This window comes from Salvelinus alpinus, chromosome 28, assembly GCF_045679555.1.
Source record: "Salvelinus alpinus chromosome 28, SLU_Salpinus.1, whole genome shotgun sequence".
NCBI lineage: Eukaryota > Metazoa > Chordata > Actinopteri > Salmoniformes > Salmonidae > Salvelinus > Salvelinus alpinus.
The window spans coordinates 27,066,423-27,083,108 of NC_092113.1; the positions used below are offsets into that span (position 1 = coordinate 27,066,423).

At 40.5% G+C, this 16,686-nt stretch overlaps 1 protein-coding gene across 1 annotated transcript; it reads right to left on the bottom strand.

Moving 5' to 3' along the window:
- Nucleotides 1–3,088: 3,088 nt before the first annotated feature.
- LOC139557573 (general receptor for phosphoinositides 1-associated scaffold protein-like) lies at nt 3,089–15,836 on the bottom strand. Its single transcript, XM_071372561.1, has 8 exons — nt 15,471–15,836; nt 13,623–13,675; nt 9,531–9,582; nt 7,282–7,384; nt 6,225–6,318; nt 4,993–5,059; nt 4,452–4,518; nt 3,089–4,104 (listed from the first exon to the last, which is right to left on the bottom strand). Exons 1-8 carry the CDS (start codon nt 15,669–15,671, stop codon nt 3,572–3,574), a joined length of 1,170 nt encoding a protein of 389 aa, XP_071228662.1. The 5' UTR covers nt 15,672–15,836; the 3' UTR covers nt 3,089–3,571.
- Nucleotides 15,837–16,686: the final 850 nt, after the last annotated feature.

The window sequence follows — 16,686 nt, forward strand, 5'->3', positions numbered from 1 at the left end:
CCCCAAAGCAAAAATATTCAGACATGTTTAAACAGTAACAGTTGGCACAGCACAACTCTAGCACATCATGTGGGGTTTGCTGCTCGTAACCATTGCTCTCTCTATTCAAAGCTTGGTCCGTGGATCCAGTACAGACACTAAACAGCTTTACAATGATCATCCAAATTGGACTAGATAAGAACTCATACACCAGTTGACAAAATGGCCGCTGTTATTCCACTGAAATTTGAGTCGCCAGGACAACAGAACAACAGTGAGTCAGGTAGATATGGGTAATAAGAGATCTCTGCTGCTGGTAAACAGGTTTAAAGCCTTCAAATTAGAAAATAGGGTTAGGTAAAATAAAAGATGCTTGATTACACTCTCTCACATAGGCCTATGCACTTTTTTTCAATGTAACTACATAGTAAGACCTATTCTTACAGCAACTCATCCATGGAACAGATTGTTTTGTGGGTAGAATTTGATTGAAGACTTATTATTGTGATACAGGGACAATGGTATTGCCATTGCTCATGGTTCATGTCCTGATAGTACACCCTGGACAACCATCCATCTATTCCCCTTAGTACATACAACTACAGCATTCTGGCTTTAAATAAGCAGCGGGTTAATAGTGGGGCGATGTGCAAACATTAACAGGTCGTCTTCCCAGCCCCCAATTCGAATCTCCCACTGTGTTAATTGCCCAGCGCCAACTGCATGCTCTTTGTTTTGGCTGCTTTTGCTTAAATGCCCTATTCATACATTAATTCCGTTTGGATCGTCACCGTCCGGTCTAATTCCCTGCTCGTTATGCATTGACTGTAGTGAAAGAAAGGGCCATTCGCTCTCTAACGTGTTTAGGGCCACAAACTTGCATAATAATCCCTCACATCAGCTTTCCATTCATTCCCCCTTCCTTCGCTTACAACAACATAGGGTCAGGGGCTGAAGTGGTCCTGGCTCTGAATGTCTGAAATGTGTTTAAATGCCATCATTGCTCAGCATCCAGAGCCCCTCTTGACGCAATTGTAAATGGCTGAGCAGAGGACAAAGGGATTAGGATGCAAAAGGAGAGAGGACAGAAGAACCACCATGACCTCATGGGTCAGCTGTGACACTGGGATGAAAGACCCTCACCCACCCTCGGCCTGGCTATCTGAGCACTCAGCACACCATGGGAATGTAGTGAGCGTGGAACCAAGAGCGCTCAGCATTTGCCTGCAAGAATTGAAAAGGAGGGCGGCCGGGTTTTGGAATGTCGGGTCATTCCTTTCTCCGCACATTCCGATGCGTTCTCCCGACAACTAACTGTGTCAGACCAAATACAACTGCCTCCTTCCTGGATTCTGCCTCCCTGACAATCACAACTTTAGAATTGTTGGAATGTTCAACCACCACAACCCCCGCCTCCAACTATCCCTCATCCCCATCCTTGAGGACATAACTCGTTGGTCCTTCAAAATTTTTTATGAAAGCACATGAAGGGGATAGATATTACAAGTATCACAGAATAAAAATACTATTACTGCATGACTGTGATTCATACTCTGGTGTATATATACACTACTGTTCAAAAGTTTGGGGTCACTTAGAAATGTCCTTGTTTTCCATAAAAACATGCATGAAATGAGTTGCAAAATTAATAGGAAATATAGTCAAGACGTTGACAAGGTTATAATGATTTTTAATTGAAATAATAATTGTGTCCTTCAAACTTTGTTTTCATCAAAGATTCCTCCATTTGCTGCAATCACAGCCTTGCAGACCTTTGGCATTCTTTGGCATTTGTTGAGGTAATCTGAAGAGATTTCACCCCATGCTTCCTGAAGCACCTCCCATAAATTGGATTGGCTTGATTGGCACTTCTTACGTACCATACGGTCAAGCTGCCCCCACAACAGCTCAATAGGGTTGAGATCCGGTGACTGTGCTGGTCATTCCATTATAGACATAATACAAGCCGACTACTTCTTCCCTAAATAGTTCTTGCATAGTTTGGAGCTGTGCTTTGGGTCATTGTCCTGTTGTAGGAAATTGGCTCCAATTAAGCGCTGTCCACAGGGTATGGCATGGCGTTGCAAAATGGAGTGATAGCCTTCCGTCAAGATCCGTTTTACCCTGTACAAATATCCCACTTCACCACCACCAAAGCACCCACAGACCATCACATTGCCTCCACCATGCTTGACAGAAGGCGTCAAGCACTCCTCCAGCATCTTTTATTTTTTTCTGCATCTCACGAATGTCCTTCTTTGTGATCCGAACACCTCAAACTTAGATTAGTCTGTCCATAACACTTTTTTCCAATCTTCCTCTGTCCAGTGTCTGTGTTCTTTTGCCCATCTTAATCTTTTCTTTTAATTGGCCAGTCTGATATGGCTTTTTCTTTGCAACGCTGCGCTGTTCTGTGAAGGGAGTAGTACACAGCGTTGTACGAGATCTTCAGTGGAAGAGCCTTCATTTCTCAGAACAAGAATAGACTGACAAGTTTCAGAAGAAAGGTCTTTGTTTCTGGCCATTTTGAGCCTGTAATCGAACCCACAAATGCTGATGCTCCAGATACTCAACTAGTCTAAAGAAGGCCAGTTTTATTGCTTCTTTAATTAGAACAACATTTTCCAGCTGTGCTAACATAATTGCAAAAGGGTTTTATAATGATCAATTAGCCTTTTAAAATGATAAACTTGGATTCGCTAACACAACGTGACATTGGAACACAGGAGTGATGGTTGCTGATAATGGGCCTCTGTATGCCTATGTAGCTATTCCATTAAAAATCTGCCCTTTCCAACTACAATAGTCATTTAGAACATTAGTGACTACACTGTATTTCTGATCAATTTGATGCTATTTTAATGGACCAAAAAAATGGTGTTCTTTCAAAAACAAGGACATTTCTAAGTGACCCCAAACTTTTGAACGGTAGTGTGTGTGTGTGTGTGTGTGTGATATATAAAAATAATGCCTTCACGGTTGAGAGTGATAGATCAACTGCAACTTCTTAGACCAGCTGTGGAGAAGACAGTCACAATGTACTCTAAGGAACAAAGTATTCATTATTATATGCCCAAAATAAAATTAAAATTAAATCAAGCAAGGCTAATCAAAATGCCACACATTTATTTGCAGATATTTTTGGCAAAAAAACACAGGATCAAACTGGTACAAAAACAGTAACAAATGGCTCTTACAAAAAAAATTGTATGTGAAGATATGGGGCATTTATTTTCAACTGTCATGATGACAAAACTAAATTAAAACACAAAAACGAAATCCTTCATTCTGTACATAGGTCAAACTAATCAAAAATAAATAAATAACTTATGAACTACGGAAATAGTAACCAAGGTACAGTATGTACAGGTATCTCCTCAAATTGGAGTGTGCTTCAGAACTCAAAGGACCATTGGTTCCGCTGGGTCAAATGTGTAGTCATCTGAACATGTACAATGGTATTTCTGGACAGATACATTTGGTCTCTGTGGCACTAGTTGAAATCTTTGGTTGTTAAGGTTGAGTCAGAGGCAATATTAAGTCTTTGGGTCAAAAAGAGTCTAGTTCTTCGGGTGTTTAGTCCATTTAGTTCTCAGAGCTTGCTCTCCTCCTCCTCCATGCCTCTGTTCAGTCCAGGGATGAACTTGAGGAGGTGTCGGCGGAAGCTCTTCTGTTTGGGTTTCCTCTGTAGCGAGCTGAACCCTCCCGATTGTGCTTTCTCCCCTGGTGCTGATGAAGAGTTATTGTTGGAAGCCCTCAGGTAGCTGCGTGTGCTGGAGCTGCGGGTCAGGTGGGTCTTGGCTGAGGTGAAGAGCTCACTGGCGGGGCGGATCAGTCTCTGCTTACCCTGTGGAGGCTTCTCCTGTTCTGGTTTCTGTTTGTCTTTCTCTGTGCTGCTAGTGAGGTCACCATTGGCATCGTTGAGGTTGTCGCCCTGCCTCTGGTACAGACAGGTCTGGTAGAATGGGTCCTCCTCCATGGTGGCACTCAGGTGGCTGGCGCTGCTGCTGGTGCTGCCGGTGCAGCGGAGGGCACGCAGGGCGGCCGGGCTCGGGGTACCCAGACTACCGTACACCCCTGCAGACTCCAGGGACTCATAGATAGCAGCATCACTCATCACTATGCCTAGAGGACACAGGGAAAGAGTGTTACAATGGACATCACTGGTTTAGCATACATCTTAAATTTACTTTAAATTAATTTAACTGAGATCATATTACCTCGACTAACCCGTGCCCCCGCACAGACTCTGTAAGTGTACCCCCTGTATATAGTCTCACTATTGTTATTTTACTGCTGCTCTTTAATTACTTGTTCCTTTTATTTCTTATTCATATTTTTTAAACCGCATTGTTGGTTAGGGGCTTGTAAGTAAGCATTTCACTATAAGGTCTACACCTGTTGTATTTGGCGCATGTGACTAATAAAATGTGATTTGATTTGATATACATCAACATAAATTAATGACTTACCATGAACCAGCCTCTGCTCTTGCGTCATCAAAGATCTGTATTCATCCCATTTCTCATGTAGGGTTTGCTGAAAAATTTGAAAAGGTGATAATTTGTGTGATTTCAATTTGTAGCCCTGATGGAGGCGCTTGGGGACAGCATCTTGAGGAAAGCCACTTATCTTCACACATTAAAAGTGTCCTTTTTACCAGCCAAGTGTAAAGTAAGAATATAACTATGTGTCTACTCTCATTCACGGTGTTCACACAGCATTATGTAAGCGCATTGCAGCCGCTAGTCATGAAACAGGTGGGAGAAGAGGGAAAAACAGGTGGTAAAGGGATTAGTCTGGTGAGAGTACTGCACTTTCTGTCTGCTGGCTATAGGCTTTTCACTACACTGTCAGTCTGATCCCAGTGACACACTTGCCTGGTCCCAGATCTGTTTGTGCTGTATACTCAACTCCTATGGTTGTTGTCACACACCCCACTGGATAACCATTTCTGTTGAAGCAAGCAACACCGCAGGTTTGCTACAGAGGGGAATAGGAAGAGATGTTCACCTTTAGATACTGAAGCCTGGCCTCCAGTTCTGCTTTTCGAATGGAGTCGCTGTACACTGTTTCCAGCCTAAGGAAAGACACAGCAATGTTGTTAATTCAGACACAGGAAGGCCAGAGAGCCACAAAAAAGGAGAGTAAGGATTCACAGCATACTCTGGACCCAATTAAGAACAGAAAGGAACTTCAGAAGTAGCTGTGAAAAAGGCTCTTATATAGGAGACATGCTAGTCTAGGCTCAACAGTTTGCAAGTAGGGGAGAAAGCTTCAGAAGGTATCACGTTTCAAGACACCCACTCGAAGTTGGCAACTGGTGTACCTCTAGGGGGTTTCTTGTTTTTACTGGGCTGAAACAAGCTCTCTCTGTTAATAGTTCAGTAGGCCTATATGTTTACTAGAGGCAAGAATAATTAGATGAAGTCTATAATAAGACAAGAGGCTGGGCTTTTTGTGTGGTTAACGTCACTCTTATAGAGTTGACTTCTGAGTTTATAAATGAGGCCCGATTCGAATAGGACTTTCATCTTTTACAAGCAGACAAAGAGAGCAAGAGTATGGTTCCAATTTAACACTGAGAAAGTTAATTCTGCATATTAAAAAAGGGTAATGACTTGCTTCTAGGCAACTATGATGTGCAAAAAAAATGTTTAGAGTACATCCATGGCACATTGATTGTATGGTAGCTATTTAAAGGAGTTCAGAGGAGTTGGGTTAAATGCGGAAGAAACATTTCAGTTGAATGCATTCAGTTGTACAACTGACTAGGTATCCACCTTTCCCTTTAGATAGGCCAGCTGCAAAGTCAAAATTGGCTATATTATAAAAATGAATGGGCTTGATTTAGGGTTAGGCATTAAGGTTAGCAGTGTGGTTAAGCTTAGGTTTAAAAACCAGATTTTATGACTGTGGCTATTCCAGCTAGTGACCACTGCAGAGCTGGCTCCAGAACAAGATTCATGACGAAAAACACAAACCTGCTTCTCAGTCGATAGATAATGACTCCATTATCAATTCTGTGTGATTTTGTACTTTGGACCGCAACATTGCCCAACCAAGAAGATCAAAGATGTATCGGTATCAAAACGACACTAAAAAGTATTCCAAAATGGTCATAGAACACAAGGAACTCTTTATAGACCGATCTGAATAAGGTCAATACAAAAAGTGGAGCAATTAAGTTGTTACCGTCGACAACCAGTCCAGTTCTCTTTCCCATTGAACTCTGATCTGCTTACCTAATGGAGTTCCCAGAGGCCCTGATTAGCTGAACAATCTCCTTGTGTAGATATCCATCCACGGTGGTCTCGTTCACACTAGCGATGGTGTCCCCTGTGCACACAAACAACATGCATGTTAACAAAAACAGACCCAGTTAATTCCAGTGTGGTTTTATCATAGCTGTGGTCTACTGAGACTGGTTTGATCCCGCTAGTGTCTGTGGTTTATGGAGCAGCTCATGTGTGATACAGACAGTTTCTAGCCTAAACCCTGGCTGTGTGGTCACGGCAGGCCACTGCTGTTGTTAACCACTTTTCCTAATTTCAAGACGGCCTGAAAAATATTATTCAAGCATGTGTGTGTTACTCTATCTGTTATTGTTAAAGTATTGCAAGTTTATTAGATTGTTTGTTATTAGTTTCAGATGGGTAGAGAAGTCTGTCTAGGTCTGGTTTAATTTGGCCCTGCCTCTAGTGCTCCTTCTCTCTCCGAGATGAATAATACTCTAGTATCAGGTTTAGAGAAATTAAAATGTGAGAATATACAATTTCTTCTTTCACTATTGTTTCTGTTATAATGGGCAATATATTTGTTTTTTTAAAGATTGGCAAAGGCTTCTGTCAGGTATCTTTGAGAAATAATGTTTCAGACTAAAGAGGAAATAGAGAAATTGATGAAATACAAAAAGAGATAAAAATAGATATGGCCAAGTCATCGTATGCATTTGAGTTATTGTATCCGGCAAGGCGGCAACGGAGACAAGGGAGTTGACCTGATGTTTGCTGAAATAATCTCTCCCTATAGTGTTTGACTGGAAAATTAGTAGGCACATTTTTTTGTTTGTATTTGAACATCCCTAAACAGCCGACTGAAACTCATTTGTTCACGTGTTTACTTAGGCACGACTACCATCCTGGCTGGCAAACAAGAAAGGGACAGGACTGTATCAAAACCACCTGTCCTTTATTCTTCCCGTGAGGTCTATTTTCAGTAAAGGCAGGTCATGCATGTGTCAAATGCACTTAAAAACTGTTAAAAAGTCCCTAATGAACCAGGGTTTTCAGTTCCACTTACCGACTTTGAGTCCGGCTTGTTGGGCGGGGCTGTCGTCGTGAACCTTGCACACATATGTGCACATCTCCACAGAGTTCTGGTCCTGGTGGTGCAGCCCATATGTCTGGAAAAAGGAAATGAGGAGAATGAGTTACAATTATTATTACACCTCCCACGTCAAATAAATATATTCTTAGGAACAATTAGGTGCAAGACATGGGAGAAATTATGTTAACAATTATCAGAAACATTGCATCGTGTTCAAAATCATTGGTAATTTCCCATCATAAACGCTTAGTAATTCTCTTTACATACAGTATGCCTGAGGTCGATACCTAAACCGCTAGGCCTTGCTACTTAACAGACAAAGGCATTTGAAACTTTGAAGACAGTTCATGGTACAGGGAAGCCTAGGGCACCTCTTCCAAATTCTTTTGGAATATTTGTAGTCCAAATTTGAAGGCCTGACTGGTGAGGACTGTCAGACAAACCCAGTTCTACACAATAGATTAGATAACATTGGCTGACAACGAAGCAGCAAGACAGACAACCTTGAACAGAGACTCAAACGGAAGAGGGATAACATCAGTTTATATGCAAAAAATAAGCCCCATTTGCGTGGTTAATCAAAATGAATACAGCCCTCTATCATAGTCCATCGGAAAAAGGATGTTAAAAGCAGTCTCTTCATGAGCAAGGACCTTTATCAACAAATTTGGTTAGAACAAATCAGACAAATTCTCTTATGGTTTACCAGTGACATTAAAAACCATTCCCTGTCCTCATACTGCAGAGAGATAAAAAGGTAAACCAGCACTATTGGGACCAAAACTGACACGCAAACATTTTCCACACTATCACAATTTTGTTGACAATCTTCCTTAGATTGATTCACATGACAGTTTCTGTCTTGGAGGCAAATATGACAAACAACCACAGCCAGACTTCCCCTTAAGTTGTCTTGTCAAGTGAATCACATTCCACTGCTGTCTGACGGAGTGTTATCCTGAGGTGACGTTTAAACTCAGAGCTTTCACGGACTTGCTTGTCAGTTGAGACATTAGCTGACAGTGACAAAATTGTGACAATTCCACAGCCAGTAAATCATGTCAAATGCCATCTACTCGGGTGTACAACCAGCCATCTAGAAACATATGTGAAATAATGTGAGCATTCTCCCATCCTTCCCAGACCCAGGGGCCTTCTACAGAAACCAAACATGCAAATGACCCAAGAGATGCAAATCCCAATCCAACTAGACATTTACATAGTTGATACTGACATTATCCCCACAGCACTCAAAGCTAAAGGAATGGCAGAACTGGTGACTGCCTGGTGAAGTCCAGCGACATGATGGAAAAAGCACAGGATCCTAAAGCCATCCAGCTCTCCTGTCTCTGGGCTCTGACCACACTTCCTAAGGAACAGGGCCAAGCAGGAAAGGAGGGACCTCCATCCCAACACTAAATATAAGCAGTACTATGGAAATGATCATTTTCATGGCCCTTACATTGGCCGGCATCCTCTCTTTAGAGATAAGGCTGTCTGACAACAAGTGGTGCATTGTGAAGAAGCTCTGCGGGGACAGAGAGGAGGGAGCTCTGACAGATAAAGAAGGCAGAAATCTGACTGTTTACAGTGTCATCAAGGGATTGGAATATAGTAGACTGTCTGACACGACATGCAGCAGTGAGAAGATTTTACAAAATCACGCCGATTCAAAAAAGGACCCAAAAGAAAAAAGCGGGGAAAAATCGCCCTCTCATATCAAGTCCCGAGTGGTGCAGTGGTCTAAGGCACTGCATCTCAGTGGTAGAGGCATCCCTACAGACACACTGGTTCGAATCAACCAGACGTGACTGGGAGTCTCATATGGCGGCGCACAATTGGCCCAGCGTCGTCCGGGTTTGGCCGGTGTAGGCCGTCATTGTAAATAAGAATTTGTTCTTAACTGACTTGCCTAGTTAAATAAAGGTTAAATAAAAATAAATAAAAAGTCATGGGATATATCAGAGCCTTATACTGCGAGTATGAGGCTCACGGATACATTTCTCCCTGTATTTGACAGATATGATGGTGACCTTTGATGCTTTCAACACATGCACACTCCACTAAATCTTCTTTGATTTATGGGGTGAAATCATCCACATGGTTGGAGAGAACAAATCTCATCAGCGTTAATGTGAACATGAGAGAGAAGGAAAATCCTGTTAAATGACGCTCAGAAATCCCCCGTACCATACTACCTCCCACGTCTATTATCCTCTTACCTGAATCTCAAAGCCAAACGTCTCCTCATCCTTCTTCTCCAGGATAACTTCTCTAAAACACAAAATAAAAATGTGGCTATGATTAAATTAGTTTGATATTCGTTTTCATTTACTTACAGTATTGAGCCACGAGTCAATTGTGACTGGCGACAACACCACCTGGTGCACATCAGTGCCTTCAGAAAGTATTCATACCCTTTGACTTATTTCACATTTTGTGTTACAACCTGAATTCAAAATGAATTACATATTTTTATTTTATCATCATCTACACACAATGATAAAGTTAAAACATTTTTGTATACATTTTTGATAATGTAATACAGAAATACCTAATTTACATAAGCATTCACACATCTGAGTGAATATTTTGTAGAAGCACCTTTTGCAGCAATTACAGCTGAGTCTTTCTGGGCAAGTCTCTAAGCGCATTCCACAACTGGAATGTGCAACATTTACACATTATTCTTTCCAAAATTCTTCAAACTCCATTAAATGAGTTATTGATCATTGCTAAACTACCATTTTCAGGTCTTGCCAGAGATTTAAGTCAAAACTAACTTGGCCACTCAAGAAACTTTACTGTCTTCTTGGTCAGCAACTCCAGTGTATATTTGGCCTTGTGTTTTAGGTTATTGTCCTGCTGAAAGGTGAATTCATCTCCCAGTGTTAGAAAGCAGACTGAACCAGGTTTTCCTGTAGGATTTTGCCTTTCCTTAGCTCCATACCGTTTATTTTTTATCCTGAAAAACTTCCCAGTCCATATCGATTACAAACATACCCATAACATGATGCAGCTACCACTAGGCTTGAAAATATGGACAGAGTTACTCAGTAATGTGTTATGTTTGGGGCAAATCCAATACAACACTTTTTTATTAATTGCAGTATTACTTTAGTGCCGTGTTGCAAACAGGATGCACGTTTTGGAATATTTTTATTCTCTAAAAGCTTTTTCTTTCTTTGCAGATAGATAGATAGATAGATAGATAGATAGATAGATATAAAATATATAATATTTTACCTTAATATAATACATAAATAAAATCTATTTAGTCTCAAATAAATAATGAAACATGTTCAATTTGGTTTAAATAATGCAAAAGCAGTGTTGGAGAAAAAAGTAAAAGTGCAATATGTGCCATGTAAAAAAGCGTACGTTTAAGTTCCTTGCTCAGAACATATGAAAGCTGGTGGTTCCTTTTAACATGAGTCTTCAATATTCCCAGTTAAGAAGTTATAGCTTGTAGTTATTATAGGTATTCTAGGACTATTTCTCTCTATACCATTTGTATTTCATTTACCTTTGTTGGATGTTCTTATAGGCACTATAGTATTACCAGCCTAATCTCGGGAGTTGATAGGCTTGAAGTCATAAACAACGCTGTGTTTCAAGCATTGCGAAGAGCTGCTGGCAAACGCAGGAAAGTGCTGTTTGAATGAATGCTTACGAGCCTGCTGCTGCCTACCACCACTCAGTCAGACTGCTCTATCAAATCATAGACTTAATTATAATATAATAAACACACAGAAATACGAGCCGTAGGTCATTACTATGGTCAAATCCGGAAACTATCATTTCGAAAACAAAGCGTTTATTCTTTCAGTGAAATACGGAACCGTTCCGTATTTTATCTAACGGGTGGCATCCCTAAGTCTAAATATTGCTGTTACATTGCACAACCTTTATCATCATCATCACACGTTTGGCGAAGTAGGCTGTGATTCGATGATAAATTAACAGGCACCGCATTGATTATATGCAACGCAGGACAAGCTAGTTAAACTAGTAATATCATCAACCATGTGTAGTTAACTAGTGATTATGTTAAGATTCATTGTTTTTTTATAAGATAAGTTTAATGCTAGCTAGCAACTTACCTTGGCTCCTTGCTGCACTCACGTAACAGGTAGTCAGCCTGCCATGCAGTCTCCTCGTGGAGTGCAATGTAATCGGCCATAATCGTCATCCAAAAATGCTGATTACCGATTGTTATGAAAACTTGAAATCGGCCCCAAATAAAATCGGCCTTGCCGATTAATCGGTCAACGTCTAGTTAGTATTGTGGAGTAACTACAATGTTGTTGATCCACCCTCAGCTCCAATTACAGCGATTAAACTCTGTTTTAAAGTCACCATTGGCCTCATGGTTTCCTTCCTTTCCGGAAACTGAGTTAGGAAGGACGCCTGTATCTTTGTAGTGACTGGGTGTATTGATACCCCATCCAAAGTGTAATTAATAACTTCACCATGCTCAAAGGGATATTCAATGTCTGCTTCTTCATCTACCAATAGGTGCCCTTCTTTGCAAGGCATTGAAAAACATCCCTGGATTTTGTGGTTAAAACTGTGCTTGTAATTCACTGCTTGACTGAGGGACCTTACAGATAATTGTACGTGTGGGATACAGAGATGAGGTAGTCATTCAAAAATCATGTTAAACACTATTATTGCACACAGAGTGAGTCCATGCAACTTATTATATGACTTGTTAAGCACATTTTTACTCTTGAACTTATTTTAGGCTTGCCATAACAAAGCGGTTGAATACTTATTGACTCAAGACATTTCAGCTTGTCATTTTTAATGAATGTTGAACATCGAAAATGTTATACGATGAAATAGTATCTATGGAGAGCACTCCATTGCACTCTGGCTATCGCCAGATAATACCTTTCCGGGTTATCTACTCTAGAATAGTTTTCTCTGCAAAAACTGCATGGATGATGGACATCATGATACCTAGCTGTGTAATACACTCAGTTAAACTGAACTCTAAAATGGGAAATGTTTTAAGCAAAAACAAACCAGTACTGAAATAGTGAAAAGGTTGTTTTCATTTAGGCAGGGATGATAAAATCTTAAAGTTAACAAATCTAAATTGCATTACAAACCATCCAAAGTACACTACTATTAAAATAACTAGTCCTGGTACAGTAACAGGACATAGATCTAAATTACATGACAAGATACTTCTGTTGCCCAAAACGTGACAAGCACTCTTTTGTTTCTAAAAACCTCTTTGCTTCATGAAAGGTCACATGTCCAAAGGTCTAACTGGGCAGTGGCCTGCAGTGTCCCCTCTACATCAAAACAGCATCTATAAATTACATAAAAATGCATAATATATTAGAATGTCAAATAGTAGGATCCGTAGATAACCGTCCAGTCCCTCAGAATCCCCCCAGAGCTGAATCACGTTCTGTGCATGCGATTCTCACAGACAAATTATTGTCAATCATAAATGATCATTATACAAGTTTTAACGGTGAAATGACCATGCAGCATCTGCATGCCAACCATTGATCTCAATCAGTTTCATGGGGATACACGTTTAGATCTTGAGTTATACAGTGTTGTTTCAAGTATCCTTATGAGTTATGTACAGTGAAAGAATTTTAGAGCAGATGTTAACAAACTGTAGCATACCTGTGTTTAGTTTAAATTAAAAAAGCATATTTTTCCTAGTGGCGCATGCTGTTGAGTTTGGCCACAAGAAAAGAAAATGCAACCATTCGCACAATCAACCTAAAATCTCTTCATAAATTAGGTGGTGTTTTGTCTTACAATAACATTATACTATGCCATTATATTTGGTTCTGTTATGTGGAATATTATCATTATGTGATCTTGCAGACATTCAGCTTTGATCTAACTTTATTAAACAAGCAACATTTACCAGAGTAGCCTGTTCTCTGAGCAGCCAAACAAGTAGAGCAGAGACTGTGCCTAAAGTACAGACGTTTCAGACCTTTCGCTGTCGGGAAGAGGGGTCCAGAGAAGTCGCTCCATAAATAGTAATAACCGCAAATACAAAAGGTTACTGTACTGATGAATTTCTGTAACTCACTCCATTCAATTCTCCCAAAAGCTGAACCCAAAGGCCAACTCAAATTACTCTGAAAGCAGCCCACTGTAATTTTGCTAACACACATCATTTGAGTCTGTTGTGAATGAAAGGGTTTACTAATGCTGTTCTGGCATTCTGTGTACGACATATGCTTCCCTCCACCAGTCAAGAGTGAGAAGTGACAGAAAGGCAGATGTGTCCTGTAACTGATGCCAGGGGGAGAGATGACTGTTTTGCTTACCTCCGTGGCTCTGTGGTCTGAGTCAGGGGATTCCTCTTCTGCAGCCCACCATTCTGTGACAAGAAAACATGACGGACATGAAATAACAACCAAAGACAGGTGTTTAAAGGTTCAAACAGAAATCCCACTGCACGCAAAGGGGATTTTCTTCCTACCTATGTAGGCCAGGTTTGCAGGACACACCTCAAACTCTTGCGTATGTGTCTTGTCCACCAAGTCCTCCTGAGGCATGTTGTGTGTGTTTGGTGTCTATGTTTAAGCTACTGAGCCAAAACACAGGTAAGAAACCATTACAGATAAAACCAGTATGTCTGTGTCTGTCTGCTCTCGGTTGACCCTATTTACTGTCATAAGTCACAGGAGACGTTTTGGACATCTATATTTAATTATCTACATCGGAGTCCACTGACTTGTGATGCCCAGACTGCTGATCAAACCAAACTGTGTGTCTCTCTGTTTTTTCTGATAATGATAAAAAATATCTCCCTATTTCTACAGGTTACATTCAGAATGTAGACAAACAAGACATGTGTATAGATTGGAGCCTTGGGCCTCTTGCCACAATCCCTGCATTGAGGGAAACCCCAAACCAAATTGGGACTTTGGGAGACCCACCCAACCTACACTTTACCTAGTGTAAACTACAAGTATCTCTTACACTACATCACTTAGCGTATTTAGCCTACACTACAATCAATTCACCTCTGTTCTACCTCAATTATTTTAAACGTGGCCCCTATGAAAGCGCACTTTGTGTCACTGCCTCATTGGGTAGTAAAATTTAAAGAAAATTACAATATTTACACTGCCAGAATTGTCCTGGGCCCCTCAATGACTTCATTTATTCCCAAGTACCCAGAGAGAGACCCATGGGGGTGGTAGGAGCAGAGCAGGGTCCTGCACAATGCCCTGTTGTGGTCCTAGGCTCCAGATGATGATGTACGAAGGAGGCCTCCACATAACTCTGGCTGGCCTCTTAAGACAGTACAGTAACACTACAGAACTGGGACAACCAATGCTGTTGTGTTACACACACACACACACACACACACACACACACACACACACACACACACACACACACACACACACACACACACACACACACACACACACACACACACACACACACCTTTCCCATAATAACAGTTTTACCAGTCTACATCACAGTACATTCTCAGATTATGATGATTCTTGGCCATGTTAATTCACTAGTAAAGCCAGCACTGTTCCTTGTGAGGCCATGTTCTGCCACAGTACAATATGTTTGCCTGCCTATAAATACTAATTTGATGCCAAACTAATTTCTCAATGCAGAGATATTATGAAATGGTTGGATTGCACTGAATCAAGAGGGAGTCTGGAGTGTGGCACTCAAAGAGTAATGTGTGGGTGGTCCTGTGGTCAGGAAGGGGCACGCTTTAGTACGTGACAAGTGGACACCATGTGTTTTTGCTTCAGTGTGTGTCAACATTTATACGAAGTTTATATCAAAATGGGGAACAGACGCTTGGTGTGCACAACAGGGAATCCATGTCGGGCTCCGACAAAAGGTCACAAATATTCACACTGCTGTTTCTAATTAAATAAAATGTCGTCACAGATAGGCTAATGTCTCCACTCATAATGAACAACAGACATCAATGTATGTGCTCGTGTAAGAAGCCACAAGAAAATCCATATTCAAATATTGAGCGTATCCGCTGGCCTCTGTACTTTACGGGCAAGTGACACTGTATTTGGCTAACTGAAATTATGTGCTTTCATTGATGTGTCTATTATGCTAGATTACTTGATTGAAGGAGCAAGTGAAAGTTACAAAGTGATAAAGTTAAACAGGATACACACCTTTCTGAAGTTCCTTGGCAACGTTCCACCAGAGTAAGCCAAAGTCTTGTAATTATACACTTCTGAATGAGTTGGTAAATCCATAGTTTTACAACTGTCTGACTTTGAGGACGGAAAGTAAATATCGTCCTGGCTCGAAAGTCTACTAGTTGGATCACTGGAGTTTACTTTTTTAAGCTTTCGTAGCGTCATATTCTTCATATTATGAGCGCTCCGATCAAGAAAGTACAAAAAGAAACCCCCAAAATCTGAGTGAAACGTCTATCGCAGCAAACAACACTGATGCTTCTGTCCGGACAGCATGCACAATTTGGCAGTGAGAGCGAGGACCCGGGAGGCGTGCCCTGTGATGCACACGACACAATTGGATGACAGTCGTATAGTGTTTTCTTTTGTTTGTCGATCAGCACTTCGTGCACGTAGGCGAAAACGAATGTGCCAAGAAATTAGCATTTTTAGATAATTCTGGGATAAAATGTGGGTTCTTTCGTTTTGCTAGCCAGAGCTGTGTTATTATGGTAAATGTTATTCTGCTAAATGGTTCAACTGCTTGTGAAGTGTGCAAAAAGTTTCACATGCCTGAGAAAAGCCGTTGCCTATATAGCCTTCGTTCAAGTCTAAACAATAAGCCTACATTTATGAAAGAAAATTGTCTCGGTTTAAGATAAATACAGCCTAACATAGAGTACAGCTGTTTAAATTATAAAAAGTTATCAGATAAGATGAGCAACATTGGTCGGTGGCAGGGCTGTCATGAACTAGGCCTAGATATTTAGTAATTGCAAGAAGAGCAGTATTGGGGAGTAGTGAACTACATGTAGTTCAACTAGTAAGTAAACTACATTTAGCTTGGTGATAGTTGAACTAAATTAAAATCTAGGTAGTGTTTTCAGTAGTTCATTATTATTATTTTTGCCATGTAGCGGTGTAACTAACTAATGGAACTACAAACTACTTTTTTTGCTAAAATAAAATATGGGTGAAGTAGAAAATGTCCTTTATTTTCCGGGATCATACCTGCAAAATTATCACCTGAAACATAGTTGTGTTTAATAGGCTAAATTACACATTGTTGTTACCATATTACCCCAAAGTGATCTGTTCTTGCAATTTGGAGTCATTGACATTTCAGATTTACATATGAACATTTTTCATGAAGTAGTTTGGATGTAGTGAACTATTTTTTCAAAGTTACTTTAGTTGCGTAAACTATATT

What these genes read in the sequence shown, in the direction of transcription:
- LOC139557573 (XM_071372561.1), bottom strand. Translation starts at nt 15,671, where the DNA reads ATGAAGAATATGACGCTACGAAAGCTTAAAAAAGTAAACTCCAGTGAT. An exon ending in CGTTTGGCTTTGAGATTCAG is followed by an intron (nt 7,385 to 9,530) that starts GTAAGAGGATAA and finishes TCCTTTTTCCAG; the next exon opens with ACATATGGGCTGCACCACCA. An exon ending in GCCTCTGGGAACTCCATTAG is followed by an intron (nt 5,060 to 6,224) that starts GTAAGCAGATCA and finishes GTCTTTCCTTAG; the next exon opens with GCTGGAAACAGTGTACAGCG.